Consider the following 17,276-nt stretch of genomic DNA (forward strand, 5'->3'; position numbering starts at 1 on the left):
ATCTTTCTTGTGCTTTTTTGGGGTTGATGCTCTTGAATGATGGGGACACATAGGAAGTGTTAGACCTAAGTAAGGATCTCCCATTAATACAATTATGGATTATTCTCTGATCAGGCCTCTTCTTTATCTTTTCCTTCCATGTTTTATGGGAAAGGTTGCCTCTCTACTGTTGATCGATGCTTGACATTGACTTTTCTTTGATATTAAATTTTCATCTGCTAGGCAAAATGGGCTATCAACCTTTCTATTTTAATGAGTGGTGCTCTGAGGTTTTAAACTCTAATTTTTAATGTAAACTTATTGTTCCTGATAGCCAAAGTTGAGAGTTCCATTACTCCACTTCATCTTTATAACAATTCATGTTTCTGAGTCAGAATTTTGTGTTATGAGTTATAACTACGTATTTTGGTATTGATTTATTAATTAATTAATTTTAATTAATTGCTAATTAATTAATACATCTCCTATTTAAACCACTACACTCCAATGAGTACAACTTGAGTGAGCCCAGTTGTTAGAGCGCGTGCAACATATTTAGAGGTTGTGTATCCTAGCATGTCAATCCCACCCTGTCATCCAAATTTCATCTCCCTAGCTCCTCTTAAATATTTTTTTCACCTTACCAATCACTGGACTTGCTACCATGTGGACTGTTTATCAGTCAATTCACTTGATTCATCATACCATACACACTGATTTCAATGTTTTTTCTTTGACTCCATGATGCTTGGTTGGCCCCATATGAGTGTAATGGGTGTTGTGAGAAATATTTTCACTTTCCATTTGTTCCAAAGTAAAAGGAAACATTCAGTACTTTGCATTGTCATCATTACCTGAGTCTCAGTGTGTGCTGCATTCATTTATAATGAATTTTATAAAGATGCATTTTTTTCATTTGATATTGTCATCTTTGAAACATGTCTTTAGTAGTAAAACTGTACTTTCTCTCCTCCTCAGCATCTGAACTACGAGAAGAGAAAAGTTCACACACTCAACATTGAAGGCTCCAACACTCAACCAGATTCCCACTTCTCCCACCTGGGGCCGTTTAAGGATTCAACATCACTGCGAGTCATTGTCGGGGATGTGGATGAACCTCCTGTCTTCTCCATGGATTACTACATTATGGACATGTATGAAAACTCACCTGCTGGCAATCAGGTTGGGACTGTAACTGCTGTGGATCCTGATAGCACCAATAGTGCTGTAAGGTAAAGGAAATAGTTCATGTATTGAGTGTATGATTTTTAGACTGTGTGTGTATATCTAAGTATCTATATATATATAATAGCTTGCCATGGGGATGCACCAACATGTTTTCATCCCAACTCATCACATGGCGCCGCTCTGTTAGTGACCTTCTGTGTCAATTTATGATGTTTTAGGTGTCCTTCTGCCTCAGCTGTTTACGTTCCAGGAGCCGTTATCATGATGTCAACAAATGCACATGGTGGGATGAAGCAGCACGGTCATTATGTTTAGGCAACAGTACATGGCAGCCAGCGCAGGCCATCAGGGAGAATTAGGATTAGGCAAAAAAGTCATGGATGGTTTGGTTTAGGCAGAAGAGGCACATGATAAGATGTATAAAAAAAAAAAATTGTATCCACACAGGAGGCGAACTGCGTAGCTCCATGAGATGGCATCACGCTCGTACGCCGAAAGCACTGACAGAGTGGACAGTATGTGAAGAGTTCTGAATGAGAATGAGCTGGATGCACTGATTGTTTCAACCAGCTTTGTATCAAAACAATGTGGGTAGTGTTTGTAGATCAACTGTGGTAACCTTTTCTCCATCAACCCCAACCCCTCGAGAAACTCTGCCAAATGATGTAATTTATATCACAGTTGCTCTGGCTCGTGGGGGTGTTGCTTGACCTAGAGGCTGTACTTTAGAAATTTCTTATTGCACGCCAGCCGGCCTGAGCACCAACGGTGCGAGGACCCTCTTAAAACTGAAGGAATTATTATTATTAGGGCCCGAGCAATGAACGGTACTTGGACCCTCTTGAGGAATTATTATTATTATTATTCTCTCAAATGAATTGTCTTTTTGAGGGCTTTAACATATTCAAAAAGTCATGAAACTTGCAAAATTATCAGGTCTGGTCAAAAATGTGATATTTCAATGGTCTTGTGCGTGGGTGGGGGGAAATGTATCAGTGGCGCCCCTTACTGATTTTCAATGAAGCAGCCCCCACAGCACGTTTTACTTAGAGCTGTGAAACTTCGGAGGCCTGTGTAACACCCCAAGACCTACAAAAGAGTCTCTTGGGGCCATACCGTAAAACCAACAGGAAGTCGGCCATTTTGATTTGAAGTTTTAATTTTGGTCATTTTCAGGGGCCATAATTTTTCAAACTTGTCCTAGAGCTTTTATCAGATTGACTTCAGATTTTATGGCTGCCTTCATAAGACCTTTGACAGTAAAAGTCATTTGAATCATGAGTTTTTTATCACAGCGTATGATCTGTATGAGGCATCTAATTTGCATGTTCTGCTATGAACCAGGAAGTAAACAGGAAGTGGTATGTAACTCTGCTGTAAATGGTCCAATAAGACCCAAACTTCAAATGTTTGATAGGAGACCCGCCATGAACACATCTATGTGACAATTTTAAGCGATAATGAGAGCACCACCTATTGGCACAAGAAAGGCAAAGTTTTACAGTAAGATGTCCAGCTCCTAGCAGGTTGACTGGATTGATCTCAAAATGGTCTCAAAAAATCTTTAAGACGTTGATAATGATTGAAAATGAATATTGAGAGTTTTCGGTGAAAGGCGTTACCATGGTGGGGTGGACAATTTCGATGTTTTGACATGACATCAAAAACTGTTGTAACTTCGCCCCAGATGGTCAGATCTTTACAAAATTTCACAGATTTGATAAGATTCTACTCCTGAAGACATCTGCAGTGCAATTTTGAATGATAGTCATAGCGCCACCTATTGGTAGCAGGAAGTTACTTTTTTTACTCTCACTCAATTAACCTCATATATAATTAGAATACTTTAAAGACCTTCATGATACACAGAAATTAAACGTTTGAGTTTTCATCAAACGCTGTTGACAAAATTACACATTATTCAGCATAAAACTGGAAGCACGTTTTGAGGGGCAAAGCATGCACCAAAACTCACCAAACGTGGCACATACATCAGAAGTCCTAAAATGTGATATCTGATATGATTTTCTTCTGCACTGATATGCCAAAATGGCTCTGTAGCGCCCCCTACAGTTTTCAACGAAGCAGCCCCTGTGGTACATTTCACCGAGAGCTACAAAACTTTGGGGGCCTGTGCAACACCCCAAGACCTACAAAAAGTCTCTTGGCGCCATACCATAATTCCAACAGGAAGTCGGCCATTTTGATTTGAAGTTGTAATTTTGGTGTATTTTTGGACATTTTCAGGGGTTGTTTTCATCACACCGTGTGGCCCTTACTGGGCCAAACATTTCCATGTCTCGCCATTAACCAGGAAGTAGTTTATAACTCTGAGGGACACGGTCTAATCTTCACCAAACTTCACATGTTTGATGACAGTCTTGCCCTGAACACATCTATATGACAACTGTTACCATTATTTATAGCGCCCCCCTACTGGCAATATGAAATGTCATGGAAATTACATGCTTTCTTCTTTGATGGACTGCTCCCACTGAGTTTATCTGATTGACTTCAAAGCTGGTGACAAAACCTCTAAGACCTTAATGATGCCTCCCTCTCGAGTATAGGTTTTCAATGAACGCTGTTGTCATGGAGACCCAGTGGTGGCCACCAAAAAGGTTCTTGAAGAAGCAGGAGGAGAGAGGGGGGAGAGAGGCTGGCCTGATGATTGATTGATTGATGACCACTTACAGCAGTGTTTTGCTGTTACTCTGAAGAGCAGGCACGGGACTAAATGACAATGTATTTCTTCTCTTCAAGAAGTTCTTGTAACTTCTCTTTGCATCGACCGATTGGCCCCAAATTTCACAGTTGTTGTCAGGTTTTTTTAAGTTTTTTTAGTTTTTTTAACTATGATACTCACTGAGCCACCCACTGGCAACAGGAAGTATGCCTCGTACCACAACTATCTTTGATTTTCATGAAATTTACATGTTTTGGTCTACAAATGATGTAGACCAAGATGACATAGATTTTGTGTGTCCAAAGGAAGTAATTCACCATGTGAAATATCTCACTCAAGGGTCCAAACTCTCTGCATACTTTTTCTGACTTTCACTGAAATGGATGATTGCATCACTCAGAGTCCTGCCAGTAGCCTCAACTTGCGTGGGGGTGAGAGGGCGTGTTCATCACTGCTTGCAGCTTTAATTTTTCTTTGTTTTCTTTGATCATGCAGCAGCAATTTTTAAAACTGTTTGTGTCTTTCTACTGCAGGGATAAAACAGTTTTACATGAAGGCCTTTATTAAGTGAAATACTTTATTTAAATTCTGGGCTGAGAGTGATGTTTAAAATAGCAAATTACCTGATAGCCAATAGCCTCATCACCCTCCTGTTGGAGGGGATGAGACAAGGTCATTGAATGGTCATTCTGGAGGCACAAGGTTGCTGCTTAGCACCATGGTATGCAGGAATTACTAAATTTCAGGCAGTGAGAGAATGATCCATCTCTGCCTTATATAAGGAAAAGTGGTCTGGCTTCCAACAGTGGTGCAAAGTATTGAGGCTAGAGCCCCCTGTCATGTGGGATTGGTTTTATTCTTTCCTTTTTGCAGTGTTTAAAAGTGGCATATGACAACCCTCTGCCCATCAAAATGTATGCATCAGCCACAGGGGTGAACACTGCACTCCCACAAGAAAGTCTGTGATTTGTTGGACCTAATCCTCACCCCATCCTGCCCATGCTATAGGCATCCTCCCACTCCATATATTGCGTTGTTACCGGCAGCGTTTCAACTTCATCCCATCTTAATTCATTTCATGCGGATGCGCCAGCATAAGCATTTATTGACCTCCCACCATTGGTTGCCATGTACTTTTGTTCCCAAAACATAACTACATGCTGCCTAATTGTAGCGACATCCTGGAATGTAAATAGCAGACGCAGAAGGATACCTAAAGCATAATATATAGACGTGGAAGTCCACTACAAAGCAGCAACATGTGACGAGTTGGGATGGGAACATGTTGGCCAGGTCAGCATATAGATGCCTGGTCGAATGGTGCTGTTTTGGTGTAGGATTTGACAATAATATCCCTTTTTTCAGTGAGAAAAAGAATATTAATGTCTTTGATATCCTGTTAAATATCCTGAAACTGATGCAGCACGGAGGTCGTCCAGTTTGTAATCTGAAGCTTGCCTCTCTCACCCTCTCTATTCCTCTCTCTCTTTCTCTCTCTCTTTGTCTTTTCTTTATGTCATTACTGTAATTTAATTGTTATTTACAACATCTATTGCATGTCTGTCCGTCCTGGAAAAGGGATCCCTCCTCAGCTTCCTTCCTGAGGTTTCTACCATTTTCTTTCCCCCGTAACAGGGATTTTTGGGAATTTTTCCTTAGTCGATGTGACGGTCTAGAGACAGAGGGATGTCATATGCTGTAAAGCCCTCTGAGGCAAACAGTGATTTGTGATAGGTTTTATAAAAAGAATTAACTCGACTTTGTCTCTTAAGTCCATTTTATTCTGCATCACAGGTACTTCATTGAAAACAAAGAGGAAAAGCCTTTGTATTTCACTATTGGGGTGGACAGTGGCATCATCAGGACTACTCAAGTTCTAGACCGGGAGGAGACTGCATGGCACAACATCACCGTGATGGCAGCAGAGGTTGGTAAGTTCATAGCAAAAGCAGACCAGATCAAACCACCAAACTATCTGTTTTTTCTGCAAATCTATCCTTCAGCATGACATCCATTTATCTGTCCCTCCAGCTAACCTTTAAAAAGCTGTCTGTCCATCCATCCATGTACCACTGTGTGTGTCCTTAAGGTAATCTGTGTACCTACACTGTTCCACTGAGCACACACATTTGTGGTTGTTTGCATGTGAGGGTTCCACTTCCAATGTTGTCAGTTGTTCTGGCTCTTGTTCCTGTGGAGGCTGGAAATGTTGAATGCACGTATTCTAAGGTTTTTTGGACAAGAGCATCTGACATAACTGAAACGAAAATCAAATGACTTTTTTTTTTTTTAATTGTGTTTATGTGTGTTTAAGTGTTCTATAAACCTGTCAAACAGTGAAGAGAATGCTTTAGAAGCCAGTCTTTAAGTCTTGACCAGCAAAGGAACCAGTCAATAGCAAAAGGGTTATATAGACCCTTTGACTGTTAGCGAACAGTATGACTTTTTTTGTTTGTTGTGAGGGGCAATACAGTTCTTCATAGTTGTTGGCTAGCGCTAGCTGCTAGATTTTGTTGGCTTGTTTTCCACAATGGAGGAAGATGATTCAAGTCTCTCTGAATGTCAGGTCACTCACTCTCTAGGATCGTGAAAGGTACTGGAATAAGTTAATAATGACCAACAGCCATGTGCAGGACCTGAAAAACCACAATTTAACTAATGAGTTTCGTGTCATGCAGTACAAAGTAGCCTATATATTAGGAATGTTTGCGTGTGTAGCGCACACTTTATATCAGGTAAGGTATATATAAGGTAAGTATTTCCTGTTGTAGGGATGAATGACGCTTTGTGTATAAAGGGTTATCATGTCATTCCACAGCCTCTGAGCCACGGGTCATCCTCTAATCCCTGGCTCCTCCAGCCAACATGTCAAAGAATCCTTGGGCAAGACACTGAACCCCGAATTGCTCCCGATGCTGCGCCATCGGAGTGTGAGTGTGTGTGAATGGATACTGAGTAGCAGGTGGCACTTTGTTTGAAAGTGTGAATGTGAGTGTGAATGGGTGAATGTGACATGTAGTGTTAAAGCAATCAAGATCTTCTCGTCATCGCCTACGGTCGTATCTCACTTGAACTATGTCACACAGGCTTCATGGTCTCTGGTGGTACTGCTTTCAGAAAACGTGCACAAATATGGACAAAATGATTAGAGTTTCTGTGTTTACAGTTGAGCAAAAACAAGTCCTTGGAGACATTGCAAATATAAAAAAAAGTCCGGCCTGTGGCCCTCTCCCACTTTTCCTGTCAATCTCAGACTGTCCTATCAATAAAGGGAAAATGCCCCAAAAAGTAATATTTAAATTAAAAAAAAACAGTGCCAATACTGTGTCAGAAGTGAAAAACAACGAATCTGTCTCTTCTTTTCACTCTTCCTCCGCCATTGACGAGCTTTTCCGTTAATCTGTGTTTTCACTGTTATAGTATAGGGCATACTGTTATAGATGTGCAAAACAACTTTTCCAACCGAGCAAGACGATCTCAGGTCCCAGGGTGACTGGAGGAGAGGACTACTAACGTGCCGACTTTATTGCTATTTAGCAGCTTTTCTGACCCTCTTAGCGGCATTGTATTGAAAAAGCAACAAGAGACACATTTAGCGATCTATTTAGATCATCAGGGAAACAAGGAGGAAATACATTGTCATTTAGTCCCGTGCCTGCTCTTCAGAGTAACAGCAAAACACTGCTGTAAGTGGTCATCAATCAATCAATCATCAGGCCAGCCTCTCTCCCCCCTCTCTCCTCCTGCTGCGCCAGGTGTCTGTGTGATGATAGGAAACGCTGTTCACGGTGTGAGCTCATGTGTAGTGAGTTTCCAGCTCGGTCATGTTGAAAGAATAAATTGATATCTGATGTTTGACTACCTCCAACTCACAACAAGCAGAACAACATGTAAATATGCAGTTTGCAACAAAGCCATTAGGCCTACTTAGTTTGTTGTTTGTAGTTTGTTCTGTAGCTGTGGTGCTTTCTGACATTTTGGGGAATCTTCCACTATAACTCAAACAGAATATTATTTTTTGTACAATTCCAAAACAAAGAAAAAAAATGTAAGAAGGAAACTGACTTTGCTCTTGAAAATTACTTTCTTTTCTTTTCTTTGTCTGAAAAGTTTTTTTTGTTTGTTTGTTTGTTTGTTTGGAAATGCACAAATTCAAATGTTGATTTAAAAAAAGGAATGAAGAAGCTACATTAAAATGTTTTTTTGAGTATGAAAGCTGAAGATCTGCTCTTTATCTTGATTTATCCATTTTTATATTCAAAACACAAAATATTCTGGATGTCTTGAAAGATTAGTAAATATGACCAAAATTGTGGCACTGGCTGGCAACTTAATAGAAATACTCTGGTGGGAAAAGAGTTAAAAAACAAATATACTGCAGCTTCTTAAACCTTTTCTTGTGTAAATTTTCAGATAACCCTCGTATGGTGAGCCACGTCCCAGTCACCATCCAGGTCCTGGACATCAATGACAACATTCCTGCCATCTCTGGCAGCAGCAGTGCGCTCATAGTGTGTGAGGGCACCAAAAATGGACAGGTGGGTTGCTAATGCACCAACCAAGGAGAACATAATATGGATTGCCTTAATATTTTTCTCAAACTCTCAGCTACTAAAAAGTGCATTAACTCAATTATCATCTTTTCATATTAGCTTTCTAATTTTACGTGGTATATGCAGTGGTCCTTCAATCACATTTTTTTCAGTGCTTTATTTATTACTTTACTTTGTGAGAGAGAGAGATGCATTGCTGTTTACAGATCAAGAATCTCTGTAGCAACCTTCAAATTTTGAAATGCAATCGGAAAAAACACTAATGCCACCTAATAGATCCTTACAGGACTATCTTATAGATGAACAAAATGAATTTAGAAAGGGACAAGCCTGACCACAGTAACCACTATTGTTAAAACTAGGATTGGTAACGGTAGATCCACCTTCCCATGTTTTGTTGACTTTCAAAAGGTTTTTGACTGGGTAAATAGAGATCTGCTTGCCTCTAAAGTCAGGCCTGGGGGGCAGGCCTGGATGGCATATTCTACAAAGCAATCCAAAGGCTTTATAGCTTGTTGTCCGATTGCTTGTGTTGAATTTAATTATATGTTTGCAGACTGATTCGACTCATCTTTTAGAGTAAAACAAGGTGATATCCTCTCTCCAAGTCTTTTTGCACCATTTGTAAAATCTCTATAGAATAAGGAAGCAAATTGAGCCATATGTTTGGATAATAATAAACTGAGCATTTCATTAAACACGGTAAAGATAGAATTTTATTTTTAAATGTGGGTAGTGTGTGTGTGTGTGTGTGTGTATGTGTTTGTGTGTGTGTGTTTGTGTGCGTGTGATGTTTTAAGTGGAGGTTAGGGTTAACTGTAAATTTGGAAAAAACTTTAAATTTAATCATATTACCATCTAGGGGCTTTTCATTTGAAATTTCAGCTTTGCTGTGGCCTTCTGGTTAACAAATATTACCATCTGGTACTCACCATTTGTTTCTGATGATGTGTCAGCTTTATCTTGTTATCATTCGTGAAGAGTTCACAAAAAACTCCTGAACAATCTGATTGATGCTCTGGAGAAAATGTCTTTTTCTTTTGGTGCACTCTTCTTGTTCATCAACTTGTATGTCAAACCAAATTGGGGGATTTGTTGAAGGAGGCGATACTTGCCTGATAGTTTCAGTGGTCGAACAGTTTTGTCTCCATCTTTAGCTCTCGGCATAGGAGAAGAGAGGGAGAGGGACTTTCTTGATTTTAGGATTCCTCAGTAGGCATCCTGAAATCATTTTGTCAGTTTCTGTCTGTGGGGAGTTCACTGGTGTTTTATTTCTTCTTTTTTGTGACATCTGATTTAACAGTTATTTAACTTTCTCTCATCACCATGTTTGATTTTTTTTTAGTTGTTTTTTCTCTTTCTTTAGCTCCTTGATTTTCTCTTTCTTGGTTTTCTTTATATCTCTTTAATGTCTTTTGCTAGTTTTTCCCCTTTCTTTCACACTTGCAAGACCTGCTCCTTTGGTCGAGAGGACTATCTGGGGGTGTGTTAGCTTGCCGCACTGCTTTCTGTACTGCTCTCAACAAGACTTTTCTAAGAAATTCTGTCCTTCTGTCTGGGTCACTGTTTATTTTGTCACACATATAATATAAATACATATTTATGTATACATCATACACATACACACACATACATATATCTACTGTATATATATGCATAGATAGATTTTTTTAGATGTATATGTATGCTAGATGTTTCTAGCTACCTCAACAGTCTAAACTAAATTCTCCAATTTTATTTCAAAAGTGAAAAATTCAAAAAATGTAATGATGGTGTTGACATGTAAAAGCCGTGATCACAGAAATATTTTACACAGTTTGTGTAAAATGTCCAAAAATATTCGAAATGTTAAATTCTGCTAAAACGTATTAATCTCTCAATCTTTTTAATACACAATTCCTTTATATTAACATGTTTAACAAGTTTTAATATTATTAACTTTTTTCATTTTTTATTATAAAAACACTTTATTATGTAGGACACGTGTTGTCTCTTATCTCAAGAATCAGTGCACAGTATTTGTGCATTCAAATTTCCATTAAAAACCCACCTGCATCACTAGCTTACACACATGCGTAACACTGCACTATGTTTACAACATCACCATTAGAATCGTTGCTGACGTCATGCACGCTGTCTGCCCACACAGTGTAAACATGCCTGAGGAAAACACCTCTCCAAAGTGCCAGACACCATTGATGGTGAGCACTTCGACGACAAACTGCTGTTAGGTCAAGACCCCGATGAGGGCATTGAGCATGCAGTTGAGCTTCCCTGAGATGGTTTCTGACAGTTGGTTGTGCAACCTAATTGTTCCAGCAGTCATTCATCAGATGGCTGGTGTCTGATGATCTTGTCGGTGAGGACGCTGGATGTGGATGCCCTCAGCTGGTGTGAATACACTTTGTCTGCCCTTGTGGGGCCAGTTATACCAACAAATTTACAGAAAAAACACTGAAGATGGCTTATGGTAGTAAAATGAACATTGAGTTCACGGGTTCCAGCTCTGGTGGCAAAACTTGCAACATCTGTGGCATTGTGTTGTGTGACAAAACTTCACATTTTAGAGTAGTCTGTTATTGCAACTTTCCCAAGGCATAATTGTGTAGTAATGATGCTGTTTAATCAGCATCTTCATTTGCCATACCTGTCAGGATGTGGATGGATTGCTTTGGAAAAGAGGAAGTACTGTCCAACATGGGTTTTTGCAAATTTTAGCCAAACATTTAAGAGAAATGAGCCTTTTGTGTGTATAAAAAAGTCTTAGATCTTTAATTTACTAATGTGAAAAATGGGAGCAAAAACAAACATATCAGGTATACTTTTTTTTTCAAAAATGTAATTTGCACATACCAAGCTAATTATGAAGCCAATAGTCCTAAAAAAATACAGCAACATTACAGAGACTCACGTTATTCTAAATATGCTTGGACTGTATTTTCCAGCATCTGATCAACACAATGCCAGCGAATCTCCTTCAGTCTCATGCATGTCCTGTCAGGGTTTTAGCCAATGAACAGGTGCTCACTTGTAAATATGAAAAGTAAGCAGGAGCAACAGGATGCTGACTGCAGTTCATTTAATCATCAATGTTATCATTAACACAAAGGATTTTCTGGAAATAACATTAAATGCCAGTAAAGGATGTGGTTTTTTATAACAATGCACTTTCAGTCGTGTAAACAGGAAAATCATGGCCAGTTAACTTGATTGTCTGAGTAATGGACTGTAAAGAAATCAGACAGGGTTACTGATTTGATCTCAGCTCTGCACACACTGAGGAATAAAACAAATTCTCAGCCTTGTTGTTATCTCTTATGCTTCTTGCATTTTGTCTTCTTAGTTTCCTTTTATTTTTTTAAATTCCTTTACGTCTTTTGTTTATCTCCATCAGGTGATTCAGACTATCCGAGCAGCAGATCTGGACAGCTTTGCAAATGGAAAGTTTTCCTTCTATGTGCCTGCTGAGCTTCCTGCTAATCCAAATTTTACTGTTAAGGACAACAGAGGTAAGACTTCAGTGAGCACACAAGCTGTTTAACATGAATAGAAAATTGGGCTTTTATATTATGTTCATATACAGCTGTTGTACAGCTACTATGGACCAACTCACAGATGCACAAGAATCATATCGCCTTCTTTAAGAATTGAGAGATTGATATGGCTAGATAAACAAATGCAAATGCCCTGTCATGTGACAACACACACCCTTATCAACTGAAATTAGCTATCAGATGTTATCAGCGGTATCTCAACTGGAAAAACACTGCAGTGGTCAATTTAGACATCCACGGTCAGTAAAACTGAACCTGCACTTGGACTTGCTCTTGAATAGTGTTTTCCTAGTTAATTGACCACTTAAAGTGCTGTCGCACAACTCGTCACATTTACACATTCACACACTGGTAGCCGAGGCTACCGTACAAGGTGTCACCTGCTATTGAGTTTATGACCATTTATACACATTCACACAGTGATGGAACACACATCGGGAACAATTTGAGGTTCATTATCTTGCTTCTACATGTTGACTGGAGGAGCCGGAGATCAAACTACCAACCTTTCAAGTAATGAATGACCCACTCTACCTCCTGAGCTTCAGAAGCAGTCTTTTCCTGTTTTCCAGTGTAGACATTAATCAACTCTCCAGAAGGGCATTTATTCAATGTAGCACCCCGATTAACACACAGTATGTTTCAATATAATTGAATAATGTCCTAAAATTTACAGTGTATCATTATACGTTTTGGTTTTGTTTTTTACAGGAATAGTGTTATATAACACTATCCCTGTAAAAAAAAATATCAATATATATAAATATATGCCTGTATCTATAGGTAAATATATATATATATAAGTGTGTGTGTGTGTGAGTAAATTAAAGCAGCGATGAAAGGAGGCACTGGTGGTGCACTGGTTGATGCAGCCGTGTATCCACAGTTCACAGTTGTCCACGTGTTTCTTGAGTTTTTATGCACACAAATGGTATCAAAATCTGTCAAAGGCAAAAAGTGGGTTGGGGGCACTATATATTCAATTAAATTTCAATTCAATTCAAAACTTTTATTTAAGACTCAGCTCAAAGAGAAGTCCACAGGTAATAAAAAAAAGAAAAGAAGAATTAAAAGAAAATAAAGCATATATATAAATCATAAATAAATAAAATACATACATTATATATATACACACACACACACACACTTACATACACATACATATATATACACATACATATACATATATACACGCATACATGCATACACATGTATACATACAAACAAACATGCATATAAACATACATACCACAGTGAATCAAGCATTGACATACAGACATGAACGACAGTGGCTTCAAATGACAGACTTAAACCTCACAGAACTCAGATTAGGATTGGCTAGAAACAAAATAATGCCATTTTCAGATTTTCCCACTCTGCATGTATAGTATAGCTAATCAGATTTCTTATTAAAGCAGAACAATTCAGAACACTGACATTGGCAAACTTTTGGCTTGCACTAGAACTCTGAGCAACTTTAAGAAGCAGCCTCATACTGTCATTATAAGCCACAGTCAGCCTCTGCAAACTGCCTTTTTTGTAGTGATGCCACAGATGGGCCATATACAGAGGCTTTAACAAGGCTTTAAACAGAGAGATTTTCATATACACATACTGAATTTACAAGTTAACATGTTACCTTGTGCGTATAACTTACAGCACTGTGTGAGTACATCCCTATCATCTAAGAGATCACTGCTGATGTAATGGCCCAGGTATTTTATCTGATCACACACCTTAAGAGCTGTACCAGACAAGAGGAAGTCAGGGAATACCAATTTTCTGTCTTTCTTACTTCTGATAATTATGATATTACTATTATTATTTGCGTTATATTTGATGTCAAAATCCATGCCATACTGTGAACAGACTCTCAATAACTGTTGAAGTCCAGCACTATACGGAGACGAAATGACCAAATTATCTGCATACATAAGGTGATTCATTAGAGAGCTACCTACCATACACCCAGAGTCACATCTGCTCAACTGCATTGACAACTCATCCACATAGATATTAAATAAGAACGGTGATAAAATACCACCCTGTCGGACACCATTACTCACTTGAAACGGGGCAGATACAGAATGTCCCTGCCTGCACACATGCCAGACTCCGTCATCTTGAGATATGTGTAGTCAGTGCTTCCTGTATTTGTTTCTGCGACGTGCTGATGTCCCATGCCTAAGCCCAATTACACCACCAAAGGATGTAGCAGGATTTGGGGACTCTTTTAAATTCATTTTTTTTATAAACTACATTTAAAAAATGGCTAATTAATCTACCTTGTATTTTTTGTACCTTGAAAATTGAAGCACATTAGACACAAAGAGCCACAGGTCAAAATTGAACGCGGGCCACTTCAAAGGACATTATTTATTTATTAAACAGAAATAACTTTAAAAACTGTCTAACTGGAAAATGCAAGACACACAGAATTTCTGTTGATTAAAAAATCTGTTAAAAACAAGCAAGTATTTGCTAAATTGAAGGTAAATCACAATATTTTTGCAAAGAACTTCTGCTAGTATTCAGCGAACAATATAATTCACTAGGACTAACCAAACAGTAAAAGTGACCAACCAGCTTACTGCTTCTACAGCTTCAGCGGACATTGCACCTATAATCATTTCCACAGTAGCACCCTCAGGAATAAGATGGATTGAAAGAGTACATAAATGTTCACATGGTCAGACAAAGGGTCATCCTGGACAGGGCTACAATAAAATATTTCAGTTAATTTATTATGGATTTTTTAAGACCAATATTATCTGTTTATCAAAATCACATAAAATTAGTCATGGTCATTGTCAGGGTCATGCTAAAGAAGACAACATATGAAAATTTCTGCTAACATATTAAGCATTACATTTTAAGAGATTTCAAATATTTGGAAATTATGAATGTATTTTGAGTTGACTTTAATTTTCTTAATAATTACACAGTAAAACCACAAGAAAATGTATCTTTTTTTTTAACTTACCCCCTCTAAGAAAACAGCCTCTTTCTGACAGTAATACTGCCTCCCATTAGCATTACTATAGTGTAGAAAGCAATGCATCCTAGGCAGTACTAATAAAATACTCTAATTAACTGTAAATACTGTAATATCCTGGGAGTGATGTTGAATCAGTGACAGATCTGGCCTCGAGAATACAGAATGATACTCAAATTCCAACATGTATTCATCCAAACTCATCACATGGTACCTCTCTGTCAGTGACATTTTAGGAATCCTTCTTTGTCAGCTGTTTGTGTTCCAGGATGCCGCTACCCTGATGTCAACAAATGCACATGATGGGATGAAGCAGTGCGGTCCTTATGTTTACACAACAGCACATGGCAACCAAGGCAGACTGTCATGATGGTAATAAAGTCACGAATGGTTCGGTTTAGACAAAAGAAGCACATGGGAAGGTGCAAAAAAACACACATACACATCCGTATGAAAGTCAGATCATTGTGGGAAGCCATGCACCTCCATGCCCGCCCTCCCTATGAGCCCACTTGCACTCATTATATTACATGGTTACCACCAGCAGTGTTATTACCTGATGCTGCCCTTTGGCATTCCATGTAGACGCAACTGGTTCTGTCCAGCCATGTTCTCATGTGATGTTGCCCATGTGCATCACATGTGGACGTCCTTGATGCTGTTCGTCCTTCTGCCAGCTTATAATGACAACACCACCAGCTCTGTCTGAGCAAAGTCGCATCTGATGCTGTCCAGCCACGTTCCGGTTGGATGCGGAGGTGGCTTTTGGCGTCACACTCTTATGCTGAAAGTGCTGACAGAGTGGACATATTTGATGATCTTGGAATAAGAATGGAATCTAGAGAAGACACACTTGAACTGCACTGAAGCCACCTCGGAACTTTCTTTTTGAGGATTAACCATTTGAATCCTGCATTTCATGGGCAAAGCCTTTGGTAAGTTGAAATACATTTTATATTTGTTAGCTAGCGGTTACTTTGACCCACAACTGGTGAGGTGTGGTTTTATATGACTGGGTGGACTAGCTAGCCAACCAAACTCTCATTTGATTGGATGAACTTTAGTTAACCCCACTAAGTGCAGGATGAGGCATCAAACATTTGAAACAGTTTTAGCAGGTTTTGCAGGATAAAAGAAAAGACAGGGATTTTGATGTAATAGCCTAATCCTCTGAAACAATTTTTTCGAGATAAATGATCAGTTACTACAGGGGCACAGAGTTAAAACTGGGAAAATGTATTTTTTTATTTTACCGGGTTGCTACTTAATCTGTTACTGTAATGTTAATGTAACTAAGCTATCTTACTGCACTGCTATGAGGATATCTTAATTTGCAATGCTGTAACTGGGAAATTCAGCCTTAACATTAACTTTTTATTTTGTAGATGAGGCCGATTTTTGAATAGTTCAAATGAGTTAACCTGGTCAGTTTGGTGTTTGTTTGATTTGCGGCTAGAAGCATTACTGTGCCTAACATCATAGGTTTGGGAGTTTTTCCCCTCTTTCCTGTGTAATGTCACCTGAATGGCTGATATTAGTCTTTCAACTTACAAGCCTACAACTCACTGTAGCAGAGCAAGTTGCTTTTCAATCATGAATTTAAAAACAATTGAGATGACATCAACATCACAACCAACTATTTCTCGAGCAACCACATTACAGCTTGTGTGGTGTTAAATTTCAATGTTTGTAGCAATATCGTGAATTTTAATTTTAAGATTTTTGTCTGACATTTGTTGTGAGCGTTGCAGTCAATTATTGTTCATAACTGGGAATGGAGCAAGACGATTTTTCTAATAACATTACCCTGTCCCAGGGTGAGGGCACTGAGGTGGCACTCCATGTTGTCCTAACACAATCTTATTGTAGGTCATCACATATTGCTGCTTTGCAGTGGACTTCCACATCTACATTTTACAATTTAGCTATCCTTCTTCATCTGCTGTTGACCTTACGGTATGGTTATGCCATGATGTCAACAGAAGCACATGGTGGGATGACGTTGCACATGGTAATGTTTAGGCAATAAATGCATGTGGCAACCATTGCAAGGACGTCAACAAATGCACATGCTGGCAATGATGGTTAGTATTAGGCAAAAGACACAGATGGTAAGGGTTAAAAAAAAAAACATCACATTCAGACGGAAAGCGCCATTTTAATCCAGGATTTGTTGGATTCATCCACCCCTCCCACTGGTCCTGTAGGGATCTTTGTGCTACTTATATTACCTTGTTACCAGCAGCATTTCAAACTAATGCCATAGTGGCATATCATGTAGACGCAGAAAGTGGCTTTTGACATCAGGATTTTACACTGAA

General features: G+C 38.8%; 1 protein-coding gene across 1 annotated transcript in view; it reads left to right on the forward strand.

Annotated features, from left to right (window-relative positions):
• Positions 1 to 17,276, forward strand: part of LOC121951252 (cadherin-18-like) — a 106,386-nt gene that overhangs the window by 64,349 nt on the left and 24,761 nt on the right. The window contains exons 6-9 of the mRNA XM_042497517.1: positions 958 to 1,211; positions 5,648 to 5,784; positions 8,267 to 8,391; positions 11,801 to 11,915. Coding sequence (XP_042353451.1) covers positions 958 to 1,211; positions 5,648 to 5,784; positions 8,267 to 8,391; positions 11,801 to 11,915 — 631 coding nt within the window. The remainder of the gene's footprint in view (positions 1 to 957; positions 1,212 to 5,647; positions 5,785 to 8,266; positions 8,392 to 11,800; positions 11,916 to 17,276) is intronic.

The sequence above is a fragment of the Plectropomus leopardus genome, chromosome 12, assembly GCF_008729295.1.
Source record: "Plectropomus leopardus isolate mb chromosome 12, YSFRI_Pleo_2.0, whole genome shotgun sequence".
NCBI classification, from domain to species: Eukaryota; Metazoa; Chordata; class Actinopteri; order Perciformes; family Serranidae; genus Plectropomus; species Plectropomus leopardus.